The sequence below is a fragment of the Phascolarctos cinereus genome, unplaced genomic scaffold, assembly GCF_003287225.1.
Source record: "Phascolarctos cinereus isolate Bilbo 61053 unplaced genomic scaffold, phaCin_HiC Scaffold_1;HRSCAF=81, whole genome shotgun sequence".
Lineage (NCBI taxonomy): Eukaryota > Metazoa > Chordata > Mammalia > Diprotodontia > Phascolarctidae > Phascolarctos > Phascolarctos cinereus.
The window spans coordinates 196947573-196975390 of NW_027555514.1; the positions used below are offsets into that span (position 1 = coordinate 196947573).

Genomic DNA, 27818 nt, shown 5'->3' on the forward strand with positions numbered 1-27818 from the left:
AGATAATAAAGGCCTGATAGGGCAGACGTCAGCATTTCAGGACATAAAGAAAGGATAGGGTAAGAGGACGTCACCATTGGGAAGCTACCAGAAACCCTAGCTTTTCTCAATGGTCCCTTCTGAGGAAAAGAACCCCTGTTGAATAGGTGGTCTGGATACCTATACCAAGGGGTACCTAACAAGGGATGCTTCTACTGCCGTGGTTTCAATATATGGACATGACAAAGCCAAGAACGCTTGTAACAAGAGCGTAACACAATGGATTAGGAAGGAGGAATGTAAGCTGCCTCTTTCTGACCTTGTACCTTCTCACTGTTATTTCCCCCTGGTTTTTATCCTTTTCTTCCCTTCCCTTCTATTCCCTTTTCTCTCTTTCTTTTCTTCTCACTCCTGACCTCTGATCATTTCTCCATCTCCTCATTCCACAACCAGAATCAAAATGTCTATCCTAAAAGCACTTTGCTTTGTCTCCATATACTTCACAATTTGGAGAACGTTTGACTTTTTTTTCTAGTTCTCTGGGCTTAGCGATCCTGATGTCCCAGTTCTTAAGTGTCTTCTTCCTTATTGATGATTGCTGCTTATGTTTACATGCTGGCTATTAAAATTTGGTGCCAAGTATATCTTAAGTCCTCTGGTCCCATTAGTTTCTGCTGGCCTTCTCCCTCTCTTCCCATGTCTCCAAACCGGGATTAGTTTTGGTCTGTCTCCGACAACATCAGACACCCTTCCCTTCCAGTACACCCATATATACCTTAATCTCTCATGCTGATTAGGCAAGGTTAGAAGCAGTCCAGTGGCAGCAAAGAGGGAAGGGCCAGAGGGAGCTGGAACAAGACCTTAAAATAACATGGATTCACTTCCAGAACGCCATTGGGGCCTGACAAAATTGATGGTCCACAAAGTAACCCAGAGAGTTCAGTTAGGGGACAAGTGAGAGGCTATCTACAGCTGTACTTCTCTTTTTATTATGCTTTTCCAGAGGAGTCTGTATTCTTTTACTGGTGGCTCGGAATCTCAAAGACTATCCAGACCTCATTCTGCCCTTTGTCACTGTGGGCCAGCAGGGTCACAGAATTCAACAGCTAGAAGAAACCTCAAAGATCATCTAGCCCACCTTTATAGGAATTTTTTCTACATCTCCAGCCTATGCTTGAAGACCTCCACTGGGGATGGGGGATGTCACTGCTTCCTAGCCACTCATTTTCACTTTTGGACAGTTCTAATCATAGATATATTTTTCATGACCTGAAATCTAAGAAAAAAACTTTCTGCAACTTCTACCCCATACTCCTAGCTCTAACCTTTAAAGCCAATGAGAACAAGTTGAATCCCTCTTACATATAATCGTCCTTCAAACATGTAAAGATTGCCCAAACGTGTCAGACTTCCCCCAGATGTACTCAGAACTTGCCAGGTACTCCTTAGGTCATCTGTGTTCTTCACCCTTTTCCAGACAGGGGAAGAAGGCAGCAGTGACTTACAGTTCCCAAGAAATCCTAGAGACATCAAGATTTGTTTGAGGACCCAATTCAGATGTGGACCATGGGTTATTAAGCTTTTTTGTGTCATAGACCCCTTTGACAGTTTGGTGAGGACCGTGGACTCCTACTCAGAATCATACCTGTTGCCTGCATTCCTAATTGAAGGCACTACTAAATTTCATTAGAAGTCGGTAAAAATAAAGATGTCATTTTTTTTCATCCAAGTTTCAAGACTCCCCTAAAATCTATCAACAGACCTCTTGAGGGTTAGTGGATCCCAAGAGGATTCCTTGACAGAGAAAGTCTTGGAGCTGGAAAGAACCTTCCAGGGGTAGGGAATCTGCAGCTTTGAGCCTAGTCCTGGGGTATGGCCTTTTAACTGAGTCCAAGTTTCACAGAACAAATCCTTCCATTAAGGGGATCTGTTGTATGAAGTTTGGATTCACTCAGAGGGCCTCAAAGTCACAGGTTCCCCAACCAGATCTAGTCTAACCCTTCACTTTACGTATGAAAAAGTTGCTAGGGTGACTTGTCCAGAACCACCTGACTAGTTAGTGGCAGTCATTGGTCATATAGACCTATCGTGCCTGGAGACCATGTAACCCTGGTAACTCTCATCCCACAACCCTACTAGGTCTTGTACAACTAATAAAGGCTCCATTCCCCAATAGCTATGATATACTTTTTTTTTTAACTCCAGGAGGAAAATGCAATGATTAGGAAACCTGTCGCAGCAGTTGACAGCTACACAGCCATCCTCTCTCTATGCCTATCCTAATTGGAATTTTGCTTCATTTGCCTTTTGACATCTGGGACCCCATCCCTTGGGATCCCAAATACGTAGCACTGAGAAACGTAAGGAAACAACAGTAATAATAACCACAGACACTTCTTAAGCATCCATTATGTACAGAGCTCTGGGCTAGGTACTGGAGCTGATACAAAGTTTAGAAAACACACAGTCCCTGAAACACAATCCTAGAAGAGATTTCATCTTCTAAGGCATGCTTCACAATCTCTACATTTTCTCCCTGGAACTTAAAAACAAGGAACAAAAGGAACTCTTAGCCATTAGGGGGGAAATGGATCATTTATTAACTCTCCACTGCTGTCCATATTGCAATTTGTAGTTATGCCAAATGAGGGTGATTTGCATAAATAAATTGAAGTACAGTAATTTACTTTTTTTTAAATTTGCTCAACCTGCTGCTGGAACTTGTCTCTAGGAGTCTCTGAAAACTTCCCCTTTCTGTCTCTTAGATACAGAGTGATAATAACCTGTTCTTAGTCACACCATTTGCATCTACAAATGGGGTTAGCCACTGTAGTATTTCACAGCCCCAGAAAATTGCAGTCTGGTTAAGAAAGAGATGTGAGGGAATGACTGCTCAGTAATTCACCCTGTGGATAATGTTCATGGAGGCATTACTCCATTAAAACCTGGTCATTTTAAGTAGGCTGAGAGAGTTAGCACTTAAGGTTCCCATTAGAAGGGAAAGGCTTAAAAAGTCCCTGGGCCCAGGAATTCCATAATAGGAGGCTTTAAGGAAACTTATTATGTACACATTCCTTCTAGGTTTCAGTGTTTCCAGAATGGACCCATAAAGAATGAATTAATGAAAGAATGAATGAATGAATTTCAGCTTCTTCAGACTAGCAGCAAACTGTTGGCAGATGGTTTCCCAAGATGCTAACCTAAAAAGTTGCCATCGGTAGATATGATGAAACCCAATTCTATCTTTCCCATAACCAATGAATGTCATTTGCTGCCAGGCAAGAATTGAGGAACAAGGAGAGTATCCAGGAAGTACCTTTTGGGATCAACCAATGTATGAACTAGATGGGAATTTCCTAGAAGACAAGCATCAAATGCCTAGCTCAATATCACACACATTTTAGGTTGCCAATAAGGGTTTTTTGATTTGATGACTTTGCTAAATGACTTTAGCAGGTTTTTAAGCTAGTCTCCATTTGGATCATATTGCAGAAGGGGATAACTCAGAGGATAACCAGGACTTAGAGTAACCTGCTTGTTTTTGTGCTCCACACCACTGGATGGAGCCAAGTGAAGGCCAAAGGCCTTCCCTAAGTAACTGGACTGGACAGCCTGCCTCTAAGGTCTCTTCCAGCTTTAATCAATGATCTTATGTTGTTAGTCGGGATGAGGGGGCTGCATCTTGTTTACTGAATCTTACTCCTCTGTAGCAGGGAACAGGGAACTTTGCTCTTAATGCTCATCCTGGTTATTATAGAAGAGCTACACATACCCTGCTCCTTTGGCAACACTAAGTCACTCTGGGAGTCATCAGAGTCTCGCCATCACTTGTTTGGCACTGGAAATCATTGCAAAAGATTTTCTTCATACATTATTAAGATCCATAATAAAATGTCCTTTCTGGTGTGTGTGTGTGTGTGTGTGTGTGTGTGTCTGTGTCAGTGTCTGTGTGTCTGTCTGTTTGTGTGTCTGTGTGTCTTTTGGGGCTATGCTTTAGCTTACTGGCCAAATACCAGTGATTCCAGACAAACCAGGGAAAATGGATCAACCAGAAATCACCTTGGCAGCCAATCATGATTGTGAAGCAGAAGCCCAAAGTCCAAACTGTGTTTTCTAAATGGCCTGCATCTCCTCTGTCTCCTTTCCTTCCCTTGACCTACTGCCACCCCACCCTTGCAAATACAAACAAACAAACAAAACCAAGCTATGGAAAGAAAATGAAAAATCAGTTGAGAAACCTGATAACAGAGAATTTTGTTTTCAGCTTTAAAAAAAATGTCTAGCTGGGCACATTTTCATTGTATAGAAATTCCATCCCATGTTTTCTTTCTTTGTACATTAAAAACAAAAACACAAGAGCAACCATCTGAAAGAGGAAGGTAAAAACAAAAAAATGTAGCTATGGATCAACAATTCAGATCTCCTAGAAGTGGCCTCCATAGGAAGCCTATCACAGTTAATTTCAGATCCATAGAGTGGGGGCACCTGATAATCTCTTTCTCCAAAGTAAGCACCAAAACATCATGGGAAGATATTAGCACAGGAGACATACCTATAGACCAATTTACTGGGTCCTCTATTGTCAAATGAATCCAGCAGTCAAACCCCAGAGAATGGCTTTTAAGGAGTGTCCAGAGGAACCGTGCAGATGTGGACCTAAATTCTAGTAACTGAGGAGGGTTATTGCCTAGAAAAGATATCAGCCATGTTGCATAAAGACTAAGTTCTGGAGATCAGCATTCTTGAAGGTATAGGAGGGGGCTTCTTTCCTCAGATTCCACAAGAATCAATAGATCTCAGCCCTCCTCAAGACCCAGATGTCCATTGCCCAGTGTTGATGCTTCTTTGCCTAAAGAGAAGTGGGAGAAGATGAGGATAAAGTGTAAGCAAAGCTTTCCTCAACTGGTTTCCCCAGAGAGTGTTGACAGCTCCATAGCCCAAGCTGTCAAGTATTGAATTGGGAATCACAAGAAGATAACATGATTTACACATCTAAGATAGGCTGGGCAGGAGACCAGTCAGTTTATCTAATCCTTAATTAGTGGCTAGACAGAGTCTTGGGGTAAAGGAAGTTCTTCCTAATGCTTGCCTGAGGGGGAGTAAAAGAGAGTTCTAAAATGATAGCCATACCCAGACAACTTAAAATTCCTGGGACAACTTGGAACCTGACAGGCCTACTCTTTCGTGTTTTGTTTTGTTTTGTTTTTTTTGTTTTGTTTTTTCTTTTTTGGTTTTTTGTTTTTGCCACTTGCTTCCTTTTGCCCTCTTCTGCCACAGTGTTGCTCCTGTGTTAGCCAAGACCTAGAATACTAGGGCCTCTTCACTGGAGACTTATTACAGCTTATCTCTGTCTGCCTTCCTTTAAAGCCAGCTGAACATACCCAATGCTCTCCCTCTATGGTAAGACCAAACATACAGACCACGCTCCCAGCTTCTGTGACACTCCTAACACACTTCTCACTCTGTTGTCCACCCCAGTCACAAGAATCTCTCTGAGCCCCGAGTTCCCTCTGCATGAACCCACTGTGCCATGTTTCCATACCTGCCTGGTGTCACATGAGCTGTGAATATGCTGTGTGGTGGTGTTTTTACCTTCATATGTCATGAGCTTTCCTTTGGGTGAAGCTTCCTTTTTGTCCTGCCTTTCTAATGAGCTACTAGGAGAGAATAAGACCCAGAGACCATTTCCTGTTAGATACATTAGTAACTCAATTAGCTATGCTATCTAACTTTGATCCCAAATGGAGGGAATAATGTTGCTAATCCAGCTGGTCAAGAAAGCTGAAGAAAAAATTATTTTAAACATATTAGGGGCTAAGGTACTTATTTGCCTACCTTCTCTTCTAAGGAGCAAGACTGAAAGACAATATATGTCCAACTAAGTGGCATATTGGACTCCTTTAAGATGTTAGAACAAGAAGGCCTCCAAGATGGTAGACTACTCTTCTATGCAGAATTTATGAGAGAGAAAAAACAGATAAGAGTTACACTAAGAAAACGTGGAGGGATTGCAATCTGCATCAGAGACTATTAAGTCAAAGATCCAATAAATTACTCAAAGCAATTAGTTGGTTTCCATTTTCCCTTAAGGATCCAGGGAGGAAAAGGAACTTCTTAAGCTAGGATTAATTACCAAGGGAAATTCAGACTTTTCTCTGGCTTCTTTAAGACTAGGCTAAATCTCTCTCCCGTACCCTGGAGGCATGAGAATGGTGGATTAGATCATGCTGGGGTAAGGGAGCAGAGGGGAGGCTACTTACCTGAGGATCCTATCATTTTCCCCCTAGGGAAAAAACAAGTCATGAGACCTGTTATTAATCTTTGTGTTTATCTGAGGAATTCCCTCCCTGTAATGTTTGCAGATAAACACACTTTGAAAAGGCCACGCCAATTCCCTGTTCTAGCCTAATACGCTAGGCTACTGAGCATCTAAAGGTAAGACACATTAGGGACTCATTAGGATTAATCAATTCAACTGAACAGTTCTCCAGTATAGTCCATCCTGGGTCCTATGCCTATGACAGAACCTGTGCTTTGGGTTTTTCTAGCCCTTGGCACAGTGATCGGTCTTTGAAGCCTATTACAGCATAATTCATTTTATTAGAAGAAATTATAATGGCCCAAGAAGAAATGTGTTTATCTTACAAACTGAGCAGCATTAGCAAATTATAGCCAACAGGGAGAGTGCTGAAAAATAGAATAGAGTTCATTCTGGTTTGTTTTTTTAAAGTCATCAGAATGAGATGCCCCAGTGGCATCAACTCTTCAAACTCTTGACACTCACAGCTGGACTTCCAACTCAGGATTATTCTCTTTACATTTTTCCTTCCCTCCTGAACATGGTGAAACTGACAACCAACCTACAAAATCTTAAGTTTTCTCTTCAAATGCCTCTGGGGAAAGGCAACCTCTTTTTAAGAAAAGAATATTGAATTTCAAGCAGATACACAGGTGATAGAGATTATAGACATCAAGGACTTCAAAATATACAGGCTAGAGACCTAGGGATATAAGAAAGATTGGTTGCCTACCATCACCCACCAGTGCTTTCTGCAGTCCACCAGAGACACCCAGACTGTTCGAATTGGAAGGAACCAAAATGCCAGAAGAAGAGATGGTGGTTTCTAAACTTCTTGTCTGCTGGAGTGGGCAGAATAATTGGGTGGAAGAAGTGTCTTTTCCTGAAGGGTTTGGGAAGTAGAACAGACATCCATTTACTGAGATGGTTAAGATATGATCCTCTCCAGAGAAGAGCATAAACACCATTACGTTGTGTCTCCAATTCTTTTATTAGCCTTTTATCGGGTCCTTTGTCCCATTTTGAATAAGAGTGAGGGTTAGATACAAGTAAAGTTTCTATCCTCCATATATGGAGGCACCTATGCCTCCAAGTTATTGCTGGTCAGCACACCACAAAGTTGGACAAATATTGCCTGTAAAGTCTTAAGTGCATTTCAGTGCATATATGTGAAGCTTGCACACAGCTAAGGAGTAATTTGCTAGGAAGTAGTTAATATCTTCTGCAAAACAACCAGGGGAAATGGTATGTTGGTGAGGTCAACAGTAAGACAAATACAGCTGCCCTTGGACTGATGAGTTTTCCTATTTTGTGGGAGGTGTGAAGAGATGTGGGATTGGAAGCAACAACAGGAAATCTAATGAGTCTGTTCTCTCCTGGTCGTGACAGCAGGAGGGGCAGTGGCAGGGGTTGGGTGAGCTGCACTAGTTTGGGGTGGAAAGGAGTAAGGACAGATATACACACCCTTCTTTGAGATACTTTTCACCTGAGCAGAGCAACCAAACTGGATAGATGGAAGAGAGTCAGTTCCAGAAGCAGAGAATGAGAAAAGAACATCACACCTTACTTTCCTGAGCAATAGTCGTCCGAGGTCCTGGGGCAAACAAAACTGAAAGTCCATCCTTCAGCTCACATTGGAGCTACAAACCCTATTTTAGTCTTATTTGCCCATCTCTTCCTTCATAGCTACCAAAAACATAAATAGAGCCCCCCAAGGATACTCTTTAGAAAGATGGTGTTCCCCAAGGCAGAACATCTCTCTTCAGATAAAATGAAGCTGATCAGCCCACCAAGTGCAATAGTGGCTCCCTTTAGAAAGTGTCAGAGTCAGATACAGGTCCCTGGCCAAAGGAAAGAAGGGAAATGGTAAACAGTAAGGTAAAGGATAGATAGATCATATATGGGGGGGGGGGGCCGCTATCTCTACACCAGGTTTTGAGTAAAGGCCGTGGAGTTGTTGTTCATCCTTCATTTTTGAAGAGGACCAGGTTGTGAGAAGTGTTAGTGCCTCTACAGCCAGAGGACATGCTGGAGAGCCTGGAACAATACTGAACAATACTGTAGTCTTCCTCTTCAGAGACTAGACAATTAGTTTAAAGGGCAGTAAGACCCTACCCATTATGGGCATTCCTTGCCCATAATCCTTACCTCTTCCAGTTCTATTGAATTTGAATCATAGGATATAAGCCCCCTAGATCCACAGATCCACCCAGACGTCTTGGTCAGGAGAGAGCCAATGTCAGCAGCAGAAGGTAAGAATGCCAGTTCTTTATGAAAAAAGTCCCGATCCAAAGACAATGCCCACTCAAGCCTCAGAGCCCCTTGGCAGTGCCAGATTAAGGGAGGTATAATGCTGTATCAAGGATTTCAGAGCTATAGTGAAGTACAATGTGCCAGTGGGGTTCAGGGACTAGTCCTAGATACAAGAGCCTTTCATTGTGGTAATTTCTTCTGAACTTTCTTCAGTCACTAAAGTGACTTTCAGCTACCCCAAAATTTGAGACTGAAGGACGGATTAAGAGAGGAGATTAAGTGAGAAGGTGAGAGAGGCAGTATTCAGAAATAAAGTCCTGACACCAGGGGACATACACTCAGGAATACCTAGGCATGGTTCAAAAACTCTGCCTAGAGACAACTTGATCTTGGTTTGTCAGGTAGCATGCATGGACCAAGGGAAGGACTGAGCGTGGAGACTCACTGGAGAGCAGTCTGTACAACCTGAGGACAGGTTCTGGGAATAGGAAAGGGAAGCCAAAGAAAGAAACAGTGCAGCTAACCCCACCCCACCCTTACCTGCCTCAACCAGGCACTGCTTTCTTGGAGCAGGGCTCCTACCCTCCATCCCCACCCCTTCTCTCTCTGGCTATGTTAACTACTACCTCATGTTACCAATGGATTCCAGAATGCAGAGGAGAACTCCCGAATCTCCATCACCTTCTTTCGTCTCTTCCGGGTTATGCGTCTTGTCAAGTTGCTGAGCCGTGGGGAGGGCATCCGAACCCTGCTCTGGACTTTCATCAAATCTTTTCAGGTATTCCCACTCTTTCTCTTCTTCCAGTAAAAGCTTAAAAACAATGTTAACCTCTTAAGGAAAGATTTTCTTACCTGATTGAGGACAGATATTGTGAGATATTTCATTGAAATTTACTTTCCCCTAAATAAAGCATACCTTGCATATTTGAAATGTCTGTTAAGTAGTTGTCGTCTTCCTCTTCAGAGATGAATGTATTTCAGCATATGTACCTATTCATCCAATTCATTAAATGCTGTCAAGGAAGAGAGAGGAGTTCTGATATCATCCTGATAGAGAAGGATGGGCACCATTTGACCTAGTAGGTACAGGATTGCTTGGGTTCTTCAACTAAAGTATGGCAAGGTAATTCTTCCTTTAATTACCTGCCATAATTTCCCCCATTTACAAAAAGAGGGAGAATATTTATAAAAAGAGGATGTGGGTATAAATAAGGTTATAAATATGAAGGTTAAAAAAACCCACCATCCTTCTGTTAAGTACTTTGAATTTCTTGAACATATGTGGTATAGAAACCCCAACTATAGTTGTCTGGCCTCCATCTGCAGAGAAGCCCTGACGATGTAGCAGAGGGTGGGAAGACTTTTATCCTAGACCTTCAGCACCACTCTCAGGCATCTCAAATCAAGGGAACTCAACAACACTAAAATATGGCCTTCTTTGTCCTCAGAACTGGACTCTATCATTGGAGAAAAGGTGGTAGGACCCAGAATCTATTTCTAACCCTGAGCAAAAGCCATTGCAGCAGAAAGGACCTACCTTGATCCAGAGTCAAAGCTAAGAGACATAAACCAGCACTGGACCAAAGTTGTCTAAATTCTAAACCTGATTTTTAAAAATTCTTTAGGTTTTTTCAATTGTTAATCATTTGTTTTAACCTAATAACAAATATGCATAGTCAAAACAACATCCTTCTAACAAATATACATAATATAAAATCTTAAAATCATCATCAGATACAAATATCAAAGACCTGATGGGTGCTAGCTGCTTCTGGCTAGCTTTACCCCTTACTATTAGCTACTCCAGGCTCCAGGCTCTAGCCTCCAGGTCTGGTAAAGCAGTATCCTTTCACCACCATCAGACAGTCCCTGTGCTGGGAGTGAGAAACAAGCGTCTCTCAGGTGTCAAGGCTTGGGACCAGAGGAAGAGTATGTTTCCATTTTTTCTAGCTGCTGCTAGTTTCAATACCTAAAATAGTGTAATCATTGAATGTTATCCACTCAACATAATTGTTAAATGATCTCCGTGGTCTCTTATAGCTGCCAGTCTATGGCCCTATGATGTCCAGAGAAATTAAATACATTTCACGAAAGTCACAGAGGTCTTATATTCCTAAGCCAGCTAGAACGAAGGCTAAAGGCTGAGTGTGGCCTCTGGGCTCAATCCTGAGCTGTGGGACCTAAAGACCCAGCATCTCTGGGTAGAGTTAGTGGAAGGGGACAAAACCCAACCTGGGGTCAGTTGAGAAGGTACTTCCTCCAGGTAAAGGGGGAGGGGCGGGACTTGGAGATTGAGCCTGGAGCTTACTCAGTGTGGATCTGCAGTGACATCTAGTGGTTGTGAGAACGGATAGCTAACACTTTCAGAGAAAGTGTTTTTGTTTTGTGTTGTGTTTTGTGCTGGCTTTTCTCCAGCACAAGGCACATTACTTGTTCTCTGTCTTCCAGAGAAGGGACTGAGGCCTGCAGAGATCCAGTCACAGACTGCCCAGCAAGTGATTAAAAACAAGCTGGGGTTTAGAATTCCACTAGCTCATCTCTTAGAGTTCTCAGAATTAAAAAAGACTCCAGATACTATCTAGTCCAACGATACTATCTAGCTCACCCTGCTGAGATCTACCTTTTTGGCTTCCCTCCCTAGAGGTCCACCAAGTCATTGTTATGATAGGTGGTACCTTGTACCATAGGGCTAGGTCAGGAGGTCCACCAGATCCTTGGTCTCATGGGCGGAATCTTGTACCACATCTTGTATCCAGCATTGGCTGTCTGTGCAGAATGCACCTTCCTGGGAGTGGGGCAGTATGCAGTGGGCCAGTTTTCTCATGAAAGGCTTCAGTACAGCAGTCTTATTCATTTTCTTCCAGGCTCTACCCTATGTGGCTCTTCTGATAGTGATGCTGTTCTTCATCTATGCTGTCATTGGAATGCAGGTAGGAGATACATCAAGAATTCACATGCCTCTGGTTGCTCCCCACACACAGACCCCTCTCTCCTTCCCTTTCCTTCTTTCTCTCTTCATTTCATTCCCTCTCTACCTCTCCTGCCTCTCTATTCTTCCTCCTCCTCTCTCTCTTCCCCTCTCCAATTTTTTTCTCCTTGGAGTGCAAAATAGAATTCTCCATGCCAGATCTAATCACTGTTTTCAACATGGGTGGATGACCAAATAGACACAAATAAATTCCACAAATGTTTAGTAAGTATGTATTATGTGCAAACAAACCTTAGATACGATGAGATCTCTTAGGCAATTTTCTTGTGATTCCAAAACTTTTTTCTGCTATTATCAGTGAGAATTATTGCCAAATTCTGTGATAGACCCTTTTGGGGGGGGCTGCATCCCCAAGGATGTGTTAAAAGGGCATATATCCTTTTGCTAATCAATGCCTGAAATTCATTTCAACATTTACTAAGTGCCTGATCTGTGGATGGCACTGTGAGAACCAACAGAGATATCCTGGAGGGGCTTATATTCTACTTCAAGATGTGAAAGATACGACTCATTAAAAGATAAAGAAACACAACGTAAGTTGAAAAGGAATAGCACGCTAATAAATAGTTTGGGGTTAGGAAGAGATAAGAAAAATTTTTAGAACCTGACCTGACCCTTGAAGGAAACTAAGACTTCTAAGAAATGAAGGAGATGGAGCAATGTATTCCATGAATAGGGGGGTGACAATGTAAGTACACAAAAGTGATAGAAACTTGGAGAATGACTAGTATTTCAGCTTGGCTGGAACACAGAGCATGCGAGAGGCCATAATGTAAAATAAGCCAAATTGTGGAAGGCTTTTAATGGCAGGCCAAGTGATTCGTATTTTATGCTGGAGGAAATAGGACCCCACCAAAACTTTTTGAGCAGGGAATGGACATAGTCAAACCTGTGCTTTAGGAAGATTATTTTGGCAGCTCTATAAGAGAACAGATAGAAGAGAGAAGACCAGAAACAGAAAGGCTAAGTTGCCCAAGAGAGAGAGGAAGAGAAAGAAGGCCTGAACAAAAACAGTGATTATGTGGGAGCAGCTAGGTGATGCAGTGGATACAGCACTGGCGCTGGATTCAGGAGGACCTGAGTTCAAATCTAGCCTCAGACACATAACACTAGCTGTGTGACCCTGGGCAAGTCACTTAACCCCATTGCCTAACCCCCCCAAAAAAATAGTGATTATGTGAATGGAGAACAAACAGATGCAAGAGGTATTGTGATAGTAATAAATAAAATAGGCAATGGATTGGATATAGAGAAGAGATAAAAATGTCTTTTAGGTTGTAAACCTGGGTAACTAGAAAGACAGCAGTGGCCTTAAAGGCCACTTGGTAGTGGTGGATTTAAAGGGGAAGATAATGATTTCTTTTCGGATGTGTGGAAACATTCCCTGATTCTGCAGCCACAGTGTGACCTTTATAACCTTATCAAATTAAAAGAAGCTGGACAACCCTCTCCCAACATGAAGAAAGGGATCTCTGTGGTAGTCAAATGGCAAAAAAAAAAAAAATTACAGCAGCAACTTAAAGACCCAACAACGACCCTTCAAGTCATTGGGGTGGCCTTTTCCTCCACACACCAAAGCTTCGACTTGGACAAAGTTGGGTGGGTTTTGTTTTGCACAAAAAAGGGTTGTTATCTGAACTAGGCTTGTAGAGCTTAGGGGCCTGTTTCCTAAAGGAAAATTGAAGGAGCAAGCTAGGCCCAGCCCAGAGTACTGACTTATAGCATGCTGTGAGTAGATCCAACAGATTCCTCTGGTCTCTAATCTCAGAGATGCTCAAAGAAGAAAATAATTCCTTCTCACAGCCTTCATGGACCCCATAAATGCTGGCTGTTTCAGGGATTTGAATCAATTCAACAAACAAATGCTTACTATGTGCAAACCACTAAGTTAAAACGTAGAATATAAAAATGAAATGTTAAGTACAGCTAGAAAACTCAAAAGTGAATCACTAAAAGATAAGTCAAACTTGCCCAAACCTTGGGTCCCTATTAAACCTTTTCCACATTTTCCAAATTTCAGGTAATTCCATGTTTCAAGAACTAAAATTGAAAGACATTTGTTAGGCAGGAGACCTGAGGGCCAGTCATTCTGACCAGACCTATGGGCAGGCCAACCAGGGCTTTGTCCCAAGATACAGAATTTTAAAAGCACTGACAATGGTTGGAGTCAACGAACATTAAGTGTATACTATGTACAAGCCTTTGTACTACTAAGTGCTGGGGATACAAAGACAAAATTCACAGTCCCTGCCCTCAAGGGGCTGACATTCTGTAGGGGCAGTAGTACTTGTAGTCCTGAAGCAGGTTGAAATAGCTGAGCTTAGCATTTAGTTAGCAAGAATAATTAAAATAGGAAAATAATAGATTTTTTGGTGGTGTTTGTCCCAAGCATAGAATTGCTAGTCATAGGTCTGATTCTGATGCTGCCTAACAGCAGAACATCTTAGGCACAGAAGCCAAGTCAAGATCCTTCAGAGATCAATTAGGCACTTAGATGGCAGGGTAGGGGAAAATAATTAGTTGGGGGAAATTGGGGATAGGTGAGAGAGAGTAGTTGTGGCTTGTTATCCCCAGGAATGTTGCTTGGTAGCCTAGGTATCACGGGGAATTTGTCTAGCCTGTCAGTGTGAAAATCATCTCACTCTAAGATCACTTTTGATAAGCCAAGTAACATCTCTGGATTGTAGATGGAAACTGGGGGCCTAACCAACCTTGTCACAGACTCCTTCTTCCTCTGCTAGGTGTTTGGCAAAATCGCCCTGAATGATACCACGGAAATCAATCGGAACAACAACTTTCAGACCTTCCCTCAAGCTGTGCTGCTACTCTTCAGGTGGGTAACTCAGGAATGCAGCTATAAATATTTTAAAACCACCAGATGGCATTAGAGAATAAGGCAGGTTCAGATGTGAATCACATCCCACCAGAAGAATGATCTTCATACATGAGTGAATTCATTCCCTCATCCATTCCTGTGGCTGGAGCTTCCCTAGCAAATCCCTTTCTGGGGCACTTATTTTAAAAATCCATTAAATTCATCTGTATTAAATATGTAGCTCCAAACCCCAGGTTCAGCCCCTCTCCCCACCATAACTGAACCAAAATCTCTAAATCAGGGAATTCCCCCTCCCTCACATACAGTAAGTCTTGAGTAAAAATACAAAAGACAGTTTGGGTTTATATTGACCAACAGTTTAATCACATTTAAAGGCTTAGAAGTAAACATGTGTATTAAGAACAAATGCTAATGCTTCATAAGCTCAGGGGGAAGCAGAAAGTTTGGAGTGGATAATTCATAATACATTTATGCCTCTTCCTGGAGAGAGGGAAGAAGTGAGGTAAGAGCTGTCTTCCTGGTACAGGATCAATCATATTTCACCCAGGACATATCTCATGCTTGGGTCATCCTTTCCTTCCTGGATCAGGTATTACTGCAGTCACTCATTATAGCGCCACCTTAGCCTTCCATGGCTCTCTGCTTTCTTGTGATAGAGTCTTGCTTCTTGCTTTTCTGGTTCCTGCTTCTCCCTTCTAGCTTCCTCCTCTAAGCTCCTTTAAAACCTAAGGTCAGAGGAAGAACCTCAAAAATTTGCAGCACTCTCGGTTTGTTTGTTTATTTGTTTTTTAAGGGGGTGGGGGGAAGAACACTCCAACCAGCATGGCAAGCACCTGAGTCCAGCATCTCTCAAGTCACTCCCCCATGTATGTGGCCAAAAATGGGCTACTTATATCCACATTCCAACTCAGAAACTCACAGAGATTGTCACATCTAAAACCTCAACATCAAGCTATGATCTTGAACTCTGAAACTCCTCTCTCCAATCATAACCTCCTGTCCATCCATTTCTCTTTCAGTCTTCCATCTTCACTTCAACTTTCACTCCCTTCTCATATTCCTGTTCTGCTTGCCCATTATTCCTGCTCTGGTCTTACTTTATGCCCTTGTATTCTTATTGACATTCATGCCATGCAAAACATGAACCCTAGTTGTAATGCCACCTATTCTGTAGTGTCTCATAACTCTCACACAGGGTACGTAGATACCTCTTCATCCTCTAGGCTTTCTCATTCACTCAATGACAGATTGCTCAATGGCAGATCTTAGGTTCTTAAAAAGACCACCATCACATTGTTCACTCAGACTGTCTCAGTGTCCTAGGATAACGCTATTGTGAGGGAACACACTTCCCCTACTCAACACTAGCTCTCAAGCTAAACCACCAATGTGCTTCTGTTTACATAATCAGTCTTGATGATACATTTAGATAATAAACCTATTTGCTTAGCAATGAGGCAAAAGAAATGATAACACCAGAGCTACTTATCTATTAAATGTAGGAATCATGGTTATAATTTACACATAAATCTGAGTCATACTTTCCTAGCAAGGCACAGTATCTATAGGGAAAAGGAGATACACACACACACACACACACACACACACACACACACACACACTGGCAGGGAGAATATGAGTGAGGAAAACCCATCTGCTCAGGGTAACACAACCCTAGACTCCAGACTCGGATGTCATCAGTCCATTCTGGAACATGGGTACCACATGAAGCTATGTCTGTGCTAGCTGCTTGTTTATTGGTCCTTACCATTCCAGCTGGGCAAATCCTCATTTCTTTTATTCTCCAACCAACAAAACATTCACAAACTCTTTTAAGTTACACTGATTATTAAAAGGGTATCAGAATAGTGTTTCATTCTTAATTTATCTAGCAGTTCCCTTTAAGCCAGAGAACCCCCCAGGCTCCTCAGGCTGGCTCTCTGTGGGCAATACAAGTTCAGACAGAGCTATTCACTGACCAGGATGCTACATCATCTAATCAGGTTGTAGGAAACAAAGCTCACAAAAAAAGAGCTCAGGGAGACCTTCTGGACAAGGCAAACAAACCTTGCAAACTTATCAGGATTCTAGATCTCTTCATCTCTTCGTATTGGGCAATGCAACTGTAAAAACCTCCTTCCCTTGGACAGATATTTCTGAGCAGCAGCATCTCTCTTAAACTCTAGGTGTCGGTAAAGGGCAATAAATGAGACTAAAACCCTCTTCCAATAAGCTCCAGCCTTTATCCAATCAAGAACTGGGATCCTGAGTCTTATTGTCAGCTCCCCCTACTCAACATTAGCTCTCAAGCAAAATTCACGATGTGCCTCCCTTTACAGAACCAGTCATGATGATGCTTTTAGATCTAAAACCTAGGTATTTGTTTCTGCTTTATTTTTTTTAAACAGTAAGAGTCTTTTTGCTCCTTTCATACCCATCCACCTCCACTCAGTCTTTAGTCTCCTACTACAGTCCTCCATTTTTCTCACCATATATTCCTTACGTCAGAACTCTCTAGTACTCAATGACTCAACATTCACTTAGTGATTCAACAACTCATCAAGTCTCCTCCAAGACACAAAATTCAATAAACTCATTCTTTTTTTATTATTAATTTATTTTAATTTATCAACAATCACTTCTGTAAGCTTTTGAGTTTTAAATTTTTCTCCCCTTCACTCCCTACCTCTTTCCCCAAGACGGCACACAATCTAATATAGGCTATACATATGCATTCCTATTAAACATATTTTCACATTAGTCATGTTGTAAGGAAGAATTAGAACTAATAGGGGGCAGCTAGGTGGCACCGTGGATAGAGCACCGTCCCTGGATTCAGGAGGACTTGAGTTCAAATTCTAACCTCAGACCAAATACTTGACACTTACTAGCTGTGTGACCCTGGGCAAGTCACTTAACCCCATTGCCTAGCCAAAACAAAAAAGAACTAATAGGAAGAACCACCAGAAAGAGGAAACAAAACACAACAGAAGAAAAAAAAATAGCAAATAGTATGCTTTGATCTGCATTCAAACTCCATAGTTCTTTCTCTGGATGTGGATCCATCATGAGGGTTTTGGAGATGTCTTAGATCCTTGTATTGCTGAGAGGGGTTAAGTCTATCAAAGTCAGTCATCACTCAATGTGGCTGTTACTGTGTACAATGTTCTCCTGGTTCTGCTTACTTCACTCAGCATCAAACCATACAAGTCTTTCCAGGTTTATCTGAAGTCTGCCTGAAGTCTGCCTGTTCATCATTTCTTTTTTTTTTTGGGTTGGGCAATGGGGGTTAAGTGACTTGCCCAGGGCCACACAGCTAGTAAGTGTTATGTGTCTCAGGGCAGATTTGAACTCAGGTCCTCCTGAATCCAGGGCCAGTGCTCTATCCACTGCGCCACCTAGCTGCCCCCCTGTTCATCATTTCTTATACCATAATAGTATTCCATTACATTTATATATCACATTCATAATTATGATTACTAAACTGATTCTTACTAAGACGAATTTTAATGTTATCTACCCTCAGGAGTATTTGCATTGGAGAGACCATGCCTAGAACTAAAGGAACGAGTATCTAATGATGTAATTTAAAGCAGTATATTAGGCCAATGGTTGAGAGTATCTTTTGAATGTCCCTCAAATTGAAGTACATAGAAAGTTCATATTTCACAAATTTCAAAGTTGAACCTATTGATAATACTATAATTATTGTGACTTGTGAATATAATGATGACATAATATAATAGCTTTTTTTTTTCCTTTGGCTCTGGGACTTTTAGTAGTAATCATTCATTGTTTGATTTGCTTGTTTATATAATTCCAGCTGAATTTCTTAATTACAGGCATTACTCTTTCTCATTAAAAAAAATGTATATCTCTTCCTCCTGAACCTGACCAGCTCCCATATCACAAAGTACAGCTGATAGTGTTATTGGCAATGCCACTGCCGTGTTCTAGTCCCAGTTTTGATTCTGCCTTATCTCTCTTCTCCCCACATAGGTGTGCTACAGGGGAGGCATGGCAAGATATCATGCTAGCCTGTCTGCCAGGAAAGAAGTGTGCCCCTGAGTCTGAGCCAAGTAATAGTACTGAACCAGAGACACTCTGTGGCAGCAGCTTTGCTGTCTTCTATTTTATCAGTTTCTACATGCTCTGTGCCTTCCTGGTAAGCTAATTCCGAAAGTAAACCTTCTCCGGACCCTCACCCCACCTCTGCCCCAATCTGGCCAAGGCTAAGGAAGTGAACATTTTGCTCTAGAGTTACCCAAGCCCTCAGGGTGGCTAGGCCTCAGAGGAGCCCTGGTCAGGGAGATCCCGGCCACAGAGGGACCTGGCTTAGGAAGACAAAGCCAGAACAAGCTTGTCCAAAGACAGTAAGAAATTCAGAGTTATGCCCATGGCCAGAAGCTCAAGCTACCCAAATGGTACACATTTTCCTTCTTGACTGTTGGTGGCATCACCCATGTGAGCAAGAATTACAAGTGGACAGATTTTGATTGAGTATAGAGGAGCAATTTCTGACAATCAGAAAAATGGATCTAAACTAAAAAGGCCCTTAGAAATTATTTAATCCAACCCCATCATTTTACAGATGAGGAAACTGAGGCCTAGAGAGGTTAAATGGCCTGCTCTAGATGATATAAGTAGGAAATGCTAGAGCTGGGATTTGAATTCGGGTCTCATGACTCTAAGTTTACTAGAAATAAGCTGACTCATTAGGTAGTAAGTTCTCCAACGTGAAATATTTAGGCAGAGGCAGAAAGACTCCTTACAGAGGATGTTGGACTAGAAGCTTCAGACAGGGATTGAACTAGATGCTATCTATGATCTCTTCCAAGATTCTGGGACCCACAAAAACAGTGGAGCATTTACCTGCTGACCTTTATAAAACTACTTTTTTGTACTTTGCTTACTTATTGGAGAGAATTCCCCGTAGCCTCTGAACACTGGCTAGTAGTTTGACTTTATAGCCTGCTACATGGCTTCCTTGCAAGACTAATATTTCCACCAACATTCAAATTGCAGGGGTCAAGGTTTTGAACAATTGTTTCCTGATACCAGATAGTTTTTTGAAATCTTTACTTCTGCCACCAAGAAAGATCAACTGATAAACTCTGCTAAAAGGAAAAGAAGCACTTCAGGGGCCCAGACAGCAGGACTGCATGTTTATGCTCTCCCATCCCTTGCCTTGTAACAGAGAACTATGTCCTTGGCATAACCATGGCAGGAGTGAACAGGTGGGGTCACTGACCGCCCTCTCCTTGTACCTTCTGCAGATCATCAACCTCTTTGTAGCCGTCATCATGGACAACTTCGACTACCTGACAAGAGACTGGTCCATCCTAGGTCCCCATCACTTGGATGAGTTCAAAAGGATCTGGGCAGAATATGACCCCGAAGCCAAGTAAGTGCACAGAAAGACAGTTTGTGACGTATGTCCACTAGTATTTACAGTAACAGACAGGGCCATACTGAAGTTGCAGAGAGTGTGGTACAAGTATTGGCTAGGGGAAAATTACCTTGGGATGGGAGGCTTTCAACTCAGGCTTCAGTGTTCAGTTGCAGGAGAAGAAGGGAGAGGGAGGAGGAGGAGGAGGAGGGGGAGAGGATGATGAGATGGGAAAGAAGGGAGGGAGGGAGGGAGAGAAGGAAAGAAGGAAGAAAGAAAAAAGAGAGAGAGAGGAAGGAAGAAAAGCAAAGAAAGAAACAAGAAAAGAAACAAAGAAAGAAGCTAAGACTAGTCATGTTAAGAAAATCTCAGGACTATAATAATTAATAAAGTTCACATTTACATATCACTTTATGATTTATAACCTACACAAAAAGTCCTCCCCTGATACCTCACCAATAAATTAAGGTGATCTGGGGCTCTTGAAAGCAATGCCAATAGAGCATCACCTCTGGAAGGTCTTCCAAATTGGAAAGGCTTTGAATACAGACCTGGGAACAGCCTATAGGTTTCTTGTCTGAAGACCAGTGTTGTTCATGAACCTGAAATAGTTTTAGAAAGAAATTGATTAGGTCACTTGATGGAGAGAGAGAGTGGGAAAGGGGTGGCTCCCTCTTCCAAGTTCTGAAAGGTTTACATTATATCAGATTCGACAAAGTCACACATAAATCATCTGACAAATGTATCACACATGAGTCACACACAAATCACATCAAAGGAACCCAGAACACAAACTTGGGTGGATCAAAAACAAGTCCTCCATGTGGATGTCCCAATCAACAATGCTTTGGGTGGATCTAGGACCCAAAATTCCTTATGGCTATCTCTAGCATTCCTAGAGAGTTGCTGAGGTCAGGCAACATTCTGGGTACAAGCAACCTCTAATCACATAAAGTTGGATTTAAACAGTATAATAATTTTTATGAACTATATAATTAAGCATTCTTTCCACACCAGCTTAGCAAAATTCAGAGTGCTTTATCTCTATCTTGGCCATAGGGGGATGAATTTTTTAGTCGCAATAACTCTCAAGGACCCTCAAGTAAGCCAGGGATCGCGATGCACAACAGGGGAGAGTTCCCACTGACAAAATTGCAGACCCTTGAAATAATGAAGTATGATTCAGAAAGCACTTTCCTCACAACCCTATAGTGCCTAAGTCATCTGAGTGTCATTATTCCAATTTTGTTGATGGGGATCAACCAAGACAGACAGAGAGGTTAAATGACATGCCCATGGTCACACAGTTAGTAAGTATCAGAGACAAAACTTGACCCCAGGATTTTTGACTCTACCTCCAGTGTGCTTTACATTACATCATCCACCAGTCCAAAAATACTTCAGTCATGGACAATAAATCACACACAGTAGGCATTCAGTAAATACTTGTAGATCACTTGATTGAATCAATAAGAATTTGAGTTACACTGTTAAAACCCCTTTACTTTAAAACATTGGAGTGATGGTCAAATTGTATTTGAATCTTTAGCATGCAACCATTGACAGTAGAGTATCACATGCTAGTCTTTGATTGTGAAAAAAACCTTGGCCAGCTGAGAGGCAACTCTATAGCACTTTCCCCTGGAGGCCTAGGCTACCATGTGATGAAGCTTCTGAAAGGTTGGGGGTTGAGGGAGGAGTGAGTGGAGGTGGGGACTGTGCCCTCCTGACCATTCCCTTCTCTTCATCTTCCAGGGGCCGTATCAAACACCTGGATGTAGTGACCTTACTCCGAAGGATCCAACCCCCACTAGGGTTTGGAAAGCTGTGCCCTCATCGAGTAGCATGCAAAGTAAGTATGACTGGGGTAAGGATAGGGAGGAAGAATGCCCACATCTGTAGGTGTAAAAAGGAAGATACAATTGGAGAATGTGAGAAGAGAGAAAAGGTGGGAGACAAGATGTTTACCAGATGTGTAGCCTTTGGCAAACAATTGAATCTTGATAGGTCTTAATTATGTGATTTCATATATGCCAAAACAGGGGGATTGGCCGAAATGATCCTCTGGTGTCCCTTCCAACTCTTAAGATCTATAATGGGAAAATAGAAAGATAGAATGAGGATAAAATCTCACGTTGCACTCATTTTACCCAGATGGCCAACTTGAGACCAAAGAGAGGGACATACCCTGATGAGAGTCCCAAAGACTTCATTTGAGAGTCCAGATGTGCTTCCTGAAATAGGATGCCTTAGCTCTTTTTGATGGCTTCTGGGGATATATGGTCTGTTAGTATCTCCTAATTTGGTTCTTTCTTCTGCCTCCTAACTGAGGATGTTAACTGTCCAACCATAGCCATATAATCCTCAAGCCAAAAGAAGCAGGCAAAGGTCATTTAGTCCATCTTCATGCCTTCACAAAAGCTTAAGCTGTTTCATTCCATCCCTATGAATATCACTTCTGTTCTTTAAACCTACATAGACTTAAGAACAGTATTGAGTTTCTTCTCAGGTTTTTGGTTTCCAGTCCCTACATCCCCTGCTTAGATGGGGGCTATAAACAGTGGCAGCACCATGACCAATGGTACAGTCCATAGAGAAGCTAGAAAGACTCATTTGAGTTTCCTTTCCTCTCCCTTTTCCTATTCCTACTCTTAATTAAGGTTCTCATTAACTCATGAGTTTCTCATTAGCTGAGTAATGGCCAATGGGAAGAGGACTATGGAAGGACAGAGGAGACATAATATAATACAGAGACTATATACTCTTGAATAATATTGAGTTGAGTGGATACAAAAGACTACATCTGCATACTAATTTAATTCTATCTGGTCCTACAAAATTTATTAGGTACTCACTATATGCCAGATACCATGATGTGTCCTGGAGATATAACGATGGAAAAGGACATACCCTCTTCATCTGAGGAGCTTACAAAAGTCTAAATGAACTCACTAAGCTCCATAATGCTCCAGAACTGTGGGGCCCTATACTTGTCCTGTCATAATAGCTCAGTGAGTCTTTTGAGAACTGTTTATTTCAGACAGTTCAATAGATGGGCAATATCAGGTATGGTGGATCTGGCAACAGGGAAAGAACCTCAGAAATAACTCTTGAAGGGCAGGGGGAAGAAAATAAGACCAAAGGCTTCAGTCTTTCCCTTTCCCTGCAGCGTCTGGTCTCCATGAACATGCCTCTGAACAGTGATGGGACTGTTATGTTCAATGCTACATTGTTTGCTCTGGTCAGGACAGCCTTGAGGATCAAAACAGAAGGTAAGGCAGTCTCCCAGTGGGCCCCCATCCCATAGGAAATGGGAGAGAAACACAGAAATAGCCTGATTCCTTAGGCATAATCCATAGGTATAAATCAAAGAAATTGTACTGAGTCTGTTGTGCATTTTTATCCAAGTTACTTCTAAATCATATAATCATAGTTTCATAGGGTTTTCTTACCCTGAACAGATGCATTTGTAAAATGTAGCTTGAATACCTTGCTTATTCTAGAGTGTAAAGGAATATACATCTTCCCTCACCCACTGCACTCAAGTTAGTTGAGTACATCCTAAAAGATTTAGCCCGTCTCCTGGTTGAGCAACAAATGTATCTTAGGGACAGGATGAATTCAACATCCAGATTATAGATTTATACTTTTCTGATGGTTGGAAAACTCATCCCACCCCCATCCCCACCACATGGATACCATAGCCCTGTTACTCTCAGGCTCTGGACCAGAAGTGTTTCTAGTACACTACAGGAGAGGGCCTGGGAGATGGTGTGTGGCCCAAAGCAGTTCCAAAACAGGTATAAGTGGAGGTGTATTGACCTCATCCCACAAGCACGTGCACCTGCTAATTATCTCAGAAAACAAAAGGCCCTTCTATAGAAAGGAATAGTCAGGGAAGTCAAAGTAAATGACTTGGGAGGAACTATAACATGCTGTCATTGTCAGCAATAAGCATTTGATGATCACTTGCTATGTGCCAGATACCAAAGTGTGTTTAAGAAAATAAGAGATCGGGGCAGCTAGGTGGTGCAGTGGATAGAGCACCGGCCCTGAAGTCAGGAGGACCTGAGTTCAAATCCAGCCTCAGACTAAACACTTGACATTTACTAGCTATGTGACCCTGGGCAAGTCACTTAACCCCAATTGCCTATAAAAAAGCGAGAGAGATCTAGTCCCTTCAAGTGTCTGTAGTCTGACTAGTTACAGCACAGCTTATCCAGCCACTGATGACAGAGCCACTGTGTGATCTGGAGAAAAAGGAGTAGACTGGGAGCCAGGAGACCTGAGTTCTAGTTCTGTCCTGGCACTAACTGGCTCTGTGACCATGGGCAATTTCTTAGCCCCTCTGAACCTCAGTTTCCTTATCTTTAAAATGAAGTGGTTGGACAGACGACCTCTAAGGTCCTTTCCTCTTCTTAGCATCATGTGATGCATGTCAATAAAGCTTCCTCTGGTTTTTAAAGAGCTGGAAAGGAACTTAGATGATATTGAGACCCACCCCCTCCAAGTATTGGAGCCTAATTAAAATATGTCAGGATTAAGTGGTTGAAGAGGGGCTGGATAAAGATAGCTGAAAGCTGCTAGATGAGCCAGAGATGTCAGTGAAAGTCAGAAAGAGTGAACGAAAAGCTGAGAGAAACAGACAGAAATAGAAAGCAGGCCCAAAACAAGGACATTCCAGAAGTATGGTGTGTAGGAAGACCAAACCAGTCAGAAAAGATGAATTAGTGCTTTGGGGCCACAGTTCCAAATTGCTTTCCAGAATGGTTGGACTAATTCACATCTCCATCAACATTGCATTAGTATATCTATTTTCCTATACCGGCTCCAGTATTTGTCATTTTCTTTTTTTGTCATCTTAATGAATCTGATGGGTATAAAGTAGTGCCTCAGATTTATTTTAATTTTCATTTCTCTAATTATTAGTAATTTAGAGCATTTTATATGGCTATTGATATCTTTGATTTTTTTCCTCTGAAAACTTGTATCCTTCATATCCTTTGTCAATTAAAGAATGGCCGTTATGCTTGTAAATTTGACTCAGCACCAAGAAACCAGTGCCAAAACCTCAGAGAAGCTGCAAGCGTCTCTGCTGAGGTGATGTATCCATCAGATGTTCAGATTTAGGTTTTAATGAAAGGACATCTACCTGATTGGAATGAGGGAGAGTTTATAGCAAGGTTAAACATACTGAAATCTCATGTCCAGTGGATAGGATACTTATGGACTCACTAGGTATTCTAAAGGGGCTCTAAGTTTGTGTAGTTATAGTGGCCAATGATCAGATACCCTGCCCTTTTGCACTGGTCCATCCATGCTTCAGATGTGACTTTGCAAGTAGTTCCTTTTCCCAGGCTGACATCAGCCAGCTTTCAAAAGAAGTTTCTACAGGGCTGGGGCATAGAGAAGGGCAGTGTGGTCCATGAGAAGATAGCAATGTTGGCCGCATCAACCACTACGATGAACTAGTTGCCTCAAGACAGGAACAGAAATGAACAAAGGTTTTGGGTTGTGGGGTTTTTTTGGGGGGGGTTGGTAACTGAATGTGCCTTCTACTCTGGGCATCTGCTGGAAAGTTAGATGAGGGAGGAAAGCACAGACCCCTGGTTAACAGTGTTAAACCATGCTAATACAAGAAACTGCGGCAGATAAAGGTCTCCCACCATAGTACGTGTACTTTATGGGGATCCATATGGCATGCTTGCCTGTTTTGTGCTATGGAGCTTTAGCCTCTCAAATGGATACTGTCGTGGAAGACAGTGTGGACCAGTTGGATCCCAAGAATAAAATAAGATATAATAGAAATAAAACCCCAACTTTTAGTACAGGAGATCTTGAAACAGCAAATTCACGAAACTCTGAAGAACCACATTGACCATTAATAATCTTAATCTATATGATATAAAGCTGATATAGACCATACTAGGTTCAGAAAAACCATCTTCCATTCTTCACCACTTCATATCTGAACCAGGTTGTATGTGCCCCAAGACTCCAATTCAGTGACTACAGCCATCTCTGACAACTGGCAGGAAATCAAGAGTAGGAAGGGGAGCTGCTGATCACCAAAGGTGATGGTATTCAGGTCTCAGTAATCATGGCAAATCCTTAGTTCCTCACTTCTCTGTTAAACCATTGTCCTGGGACTCTGGCGGAAAAGGTAAAGAGCCTTATGAATTTATTCTTCCAGATGTTTTCCAAGAACCATCACAGACCCATTGTCTCTGACCTGGCCACAGAATCAGATTTCAAAGTTGGAATAAAATTCAGAGACCATCTAGTACAACCCACATCCGAAAAAAGAATTTCTTTTATACACTATTCAACAAGTGGTCTGCCAGTCTTTGGCTGAAGACCTCTTTCCAAGGCAGCCCATTCCAATCTGAATAGCTCTCATTGCTAAGAAATTGTTCCTTATACCAAGCCTAAATTTGCCTCTTTATGGTTCCTAGTTCTGCCCCCTGAGGCCAAAGAGAACAGATCTAATCAGCTAATCTATCCCCCTGAGTCTTCTTTCCTCCAGGCTAAACATCTCTAGATCTTTCCTGATATTCTCATATGGCATGAACTCAGAGTCCCTCACCATCATGACTGCTCTCCCCTCGAAGTCTTCCATTTTATTTACATCCACCCTAAATGTGGTGCCCAGATTTGGTGTTCCATATGTGGTCTGATTCTGGCACAATGGGACTATCACCTCCTTATTCCTGGGAGTTAAGTTTCTTCATGCAAACCAAGATCACATCAATTTTTTTTGGCTATTCTATGACATTGTTATTGAGTTTGCACTAATTTCTCTATGTCTTTTTCAGAAAAACTTCTTTCTAAAGCACGCCTCCCCACAATACTATATCTTATGTTTGTGAAGTCAATTTTTTTAACCTAAGCATAAGACTTTGCATTTATCCTTTCTGAATTTCATTTTACTAGATTAATCCAAATTCTCTATGCTGTCAAGATCTTTTTGGATCCTGACTTTATCATCCAATGTGTTACCCATCCCTTCCAGCTATGAAATCAATAAATAAGCCATCTGTGTCTTTATCCAGGGAGTCAGTCAAAAAGGATTTATTAAGAGCTTACTACATCAGATGCCACGCTAAGAACAGCCAAACCAAAATAAACAATTTTTTTTAAAAACAGTCCCTGCTTTCAAGAAGCATACATTCTTTTTTTTTTATTAATTGGTTTATTTTTAGTTTTCAACATTCACTTCCATAAGATTTTGAGGTCTAAATTTTCCCCCTTCCTCCTCTCTCCCCTCCCCAAATTTTCACATTAGTTATGTTGTAAAGAAGAATTAGAACCAATGGGAGGAACCACAAGAAAGAAGAAACAAAAAAAAAAGACAGAGAGAGCAAATAGTATGAAGAATCATATATTCTAATGGAGGAAACAACATGTAAATAGGCACATACAAAATATATTCAAAGTTGAATGAAAGCAATCTAAAAGGAAAAGTCATCCTGACAGCTGGTGGGACCAGGAAAATCCTACAGCAGAAGATGAATTTTGAGCTGAAACTTAAAGGAAGCCAGAAAAACTGAGAAAACACACCATTCCAGGCTTGGGGTACAACCCGTACAAAAACATGGAGAATGGGAGGAATGTCATGTTCAAGGAACTGCAAGTAGCTGTATTGTAGAGTGTGTGGAGGTTAATGAAGATTGGAAAGGTAGAAAGGGAGTGAATTGTAAAGAACTCTAAATGGCAACTAAAGGAGTTTCTATTTGGTCCCAGAAGTAATATGGAGCCACTGAAGCTCAGTGAGTAACAGAGTCAAACCTACGCTTTAGAAAAATCACTTTGGCAGCTAATTGGAGTGAGGAGAGTGAGTGAGGAGTGACTTGAGTCAGAGAAACCAGTTAGAAGGCCATTTCAATGGTCCAAGTGAAAGGAGATAAACACCTAAACTAGGGTTATGATTTGAAAGCAAAGAGGACAAGAGTAGGCAATAAAGTGTATATGTGAAGTGAATGAGAGTGAGGAGTCAAGGCTGACACCAAGATTAGGAACCTGAGTAACTGGGAGAATGGTGATGTCCTCGGTAATAATGCAGAAGTTGGGGGAA

General features: G+C 41.8%; 1 protein-coding gene across 1 annotated transcript in view; it reads left to right on the forward strand.

Annotated features, from left to right (window-relative positions):
• The window catches only part of CACNA1C (calcium voltage-gated channel subunit alpha1 C), a 1008001-nt gene that overhangs the window by 940710 nt on the left and 39473 nt on the right, over positions 1-27818 (forward strand). Inside the window, 8 exon segments of the mRNA XM_078156118.1 lie at positions 5347-5379; positions 9180-9308; positions 11395-11460; positions 14261-14352; positions 18355-18520; positions 19632-19759; positions 21500-21596; positions 22914-23016. Of these exon segments, the coding sequence (XP_078012244.1) occupies positions 5347-5379; positions 9180-9308; positions 11395-11460; positions 14261-14352; positions 18355-18520; positions 19632-19759; positions 21500-21596; positions 22914-23016 (814 nt within the window).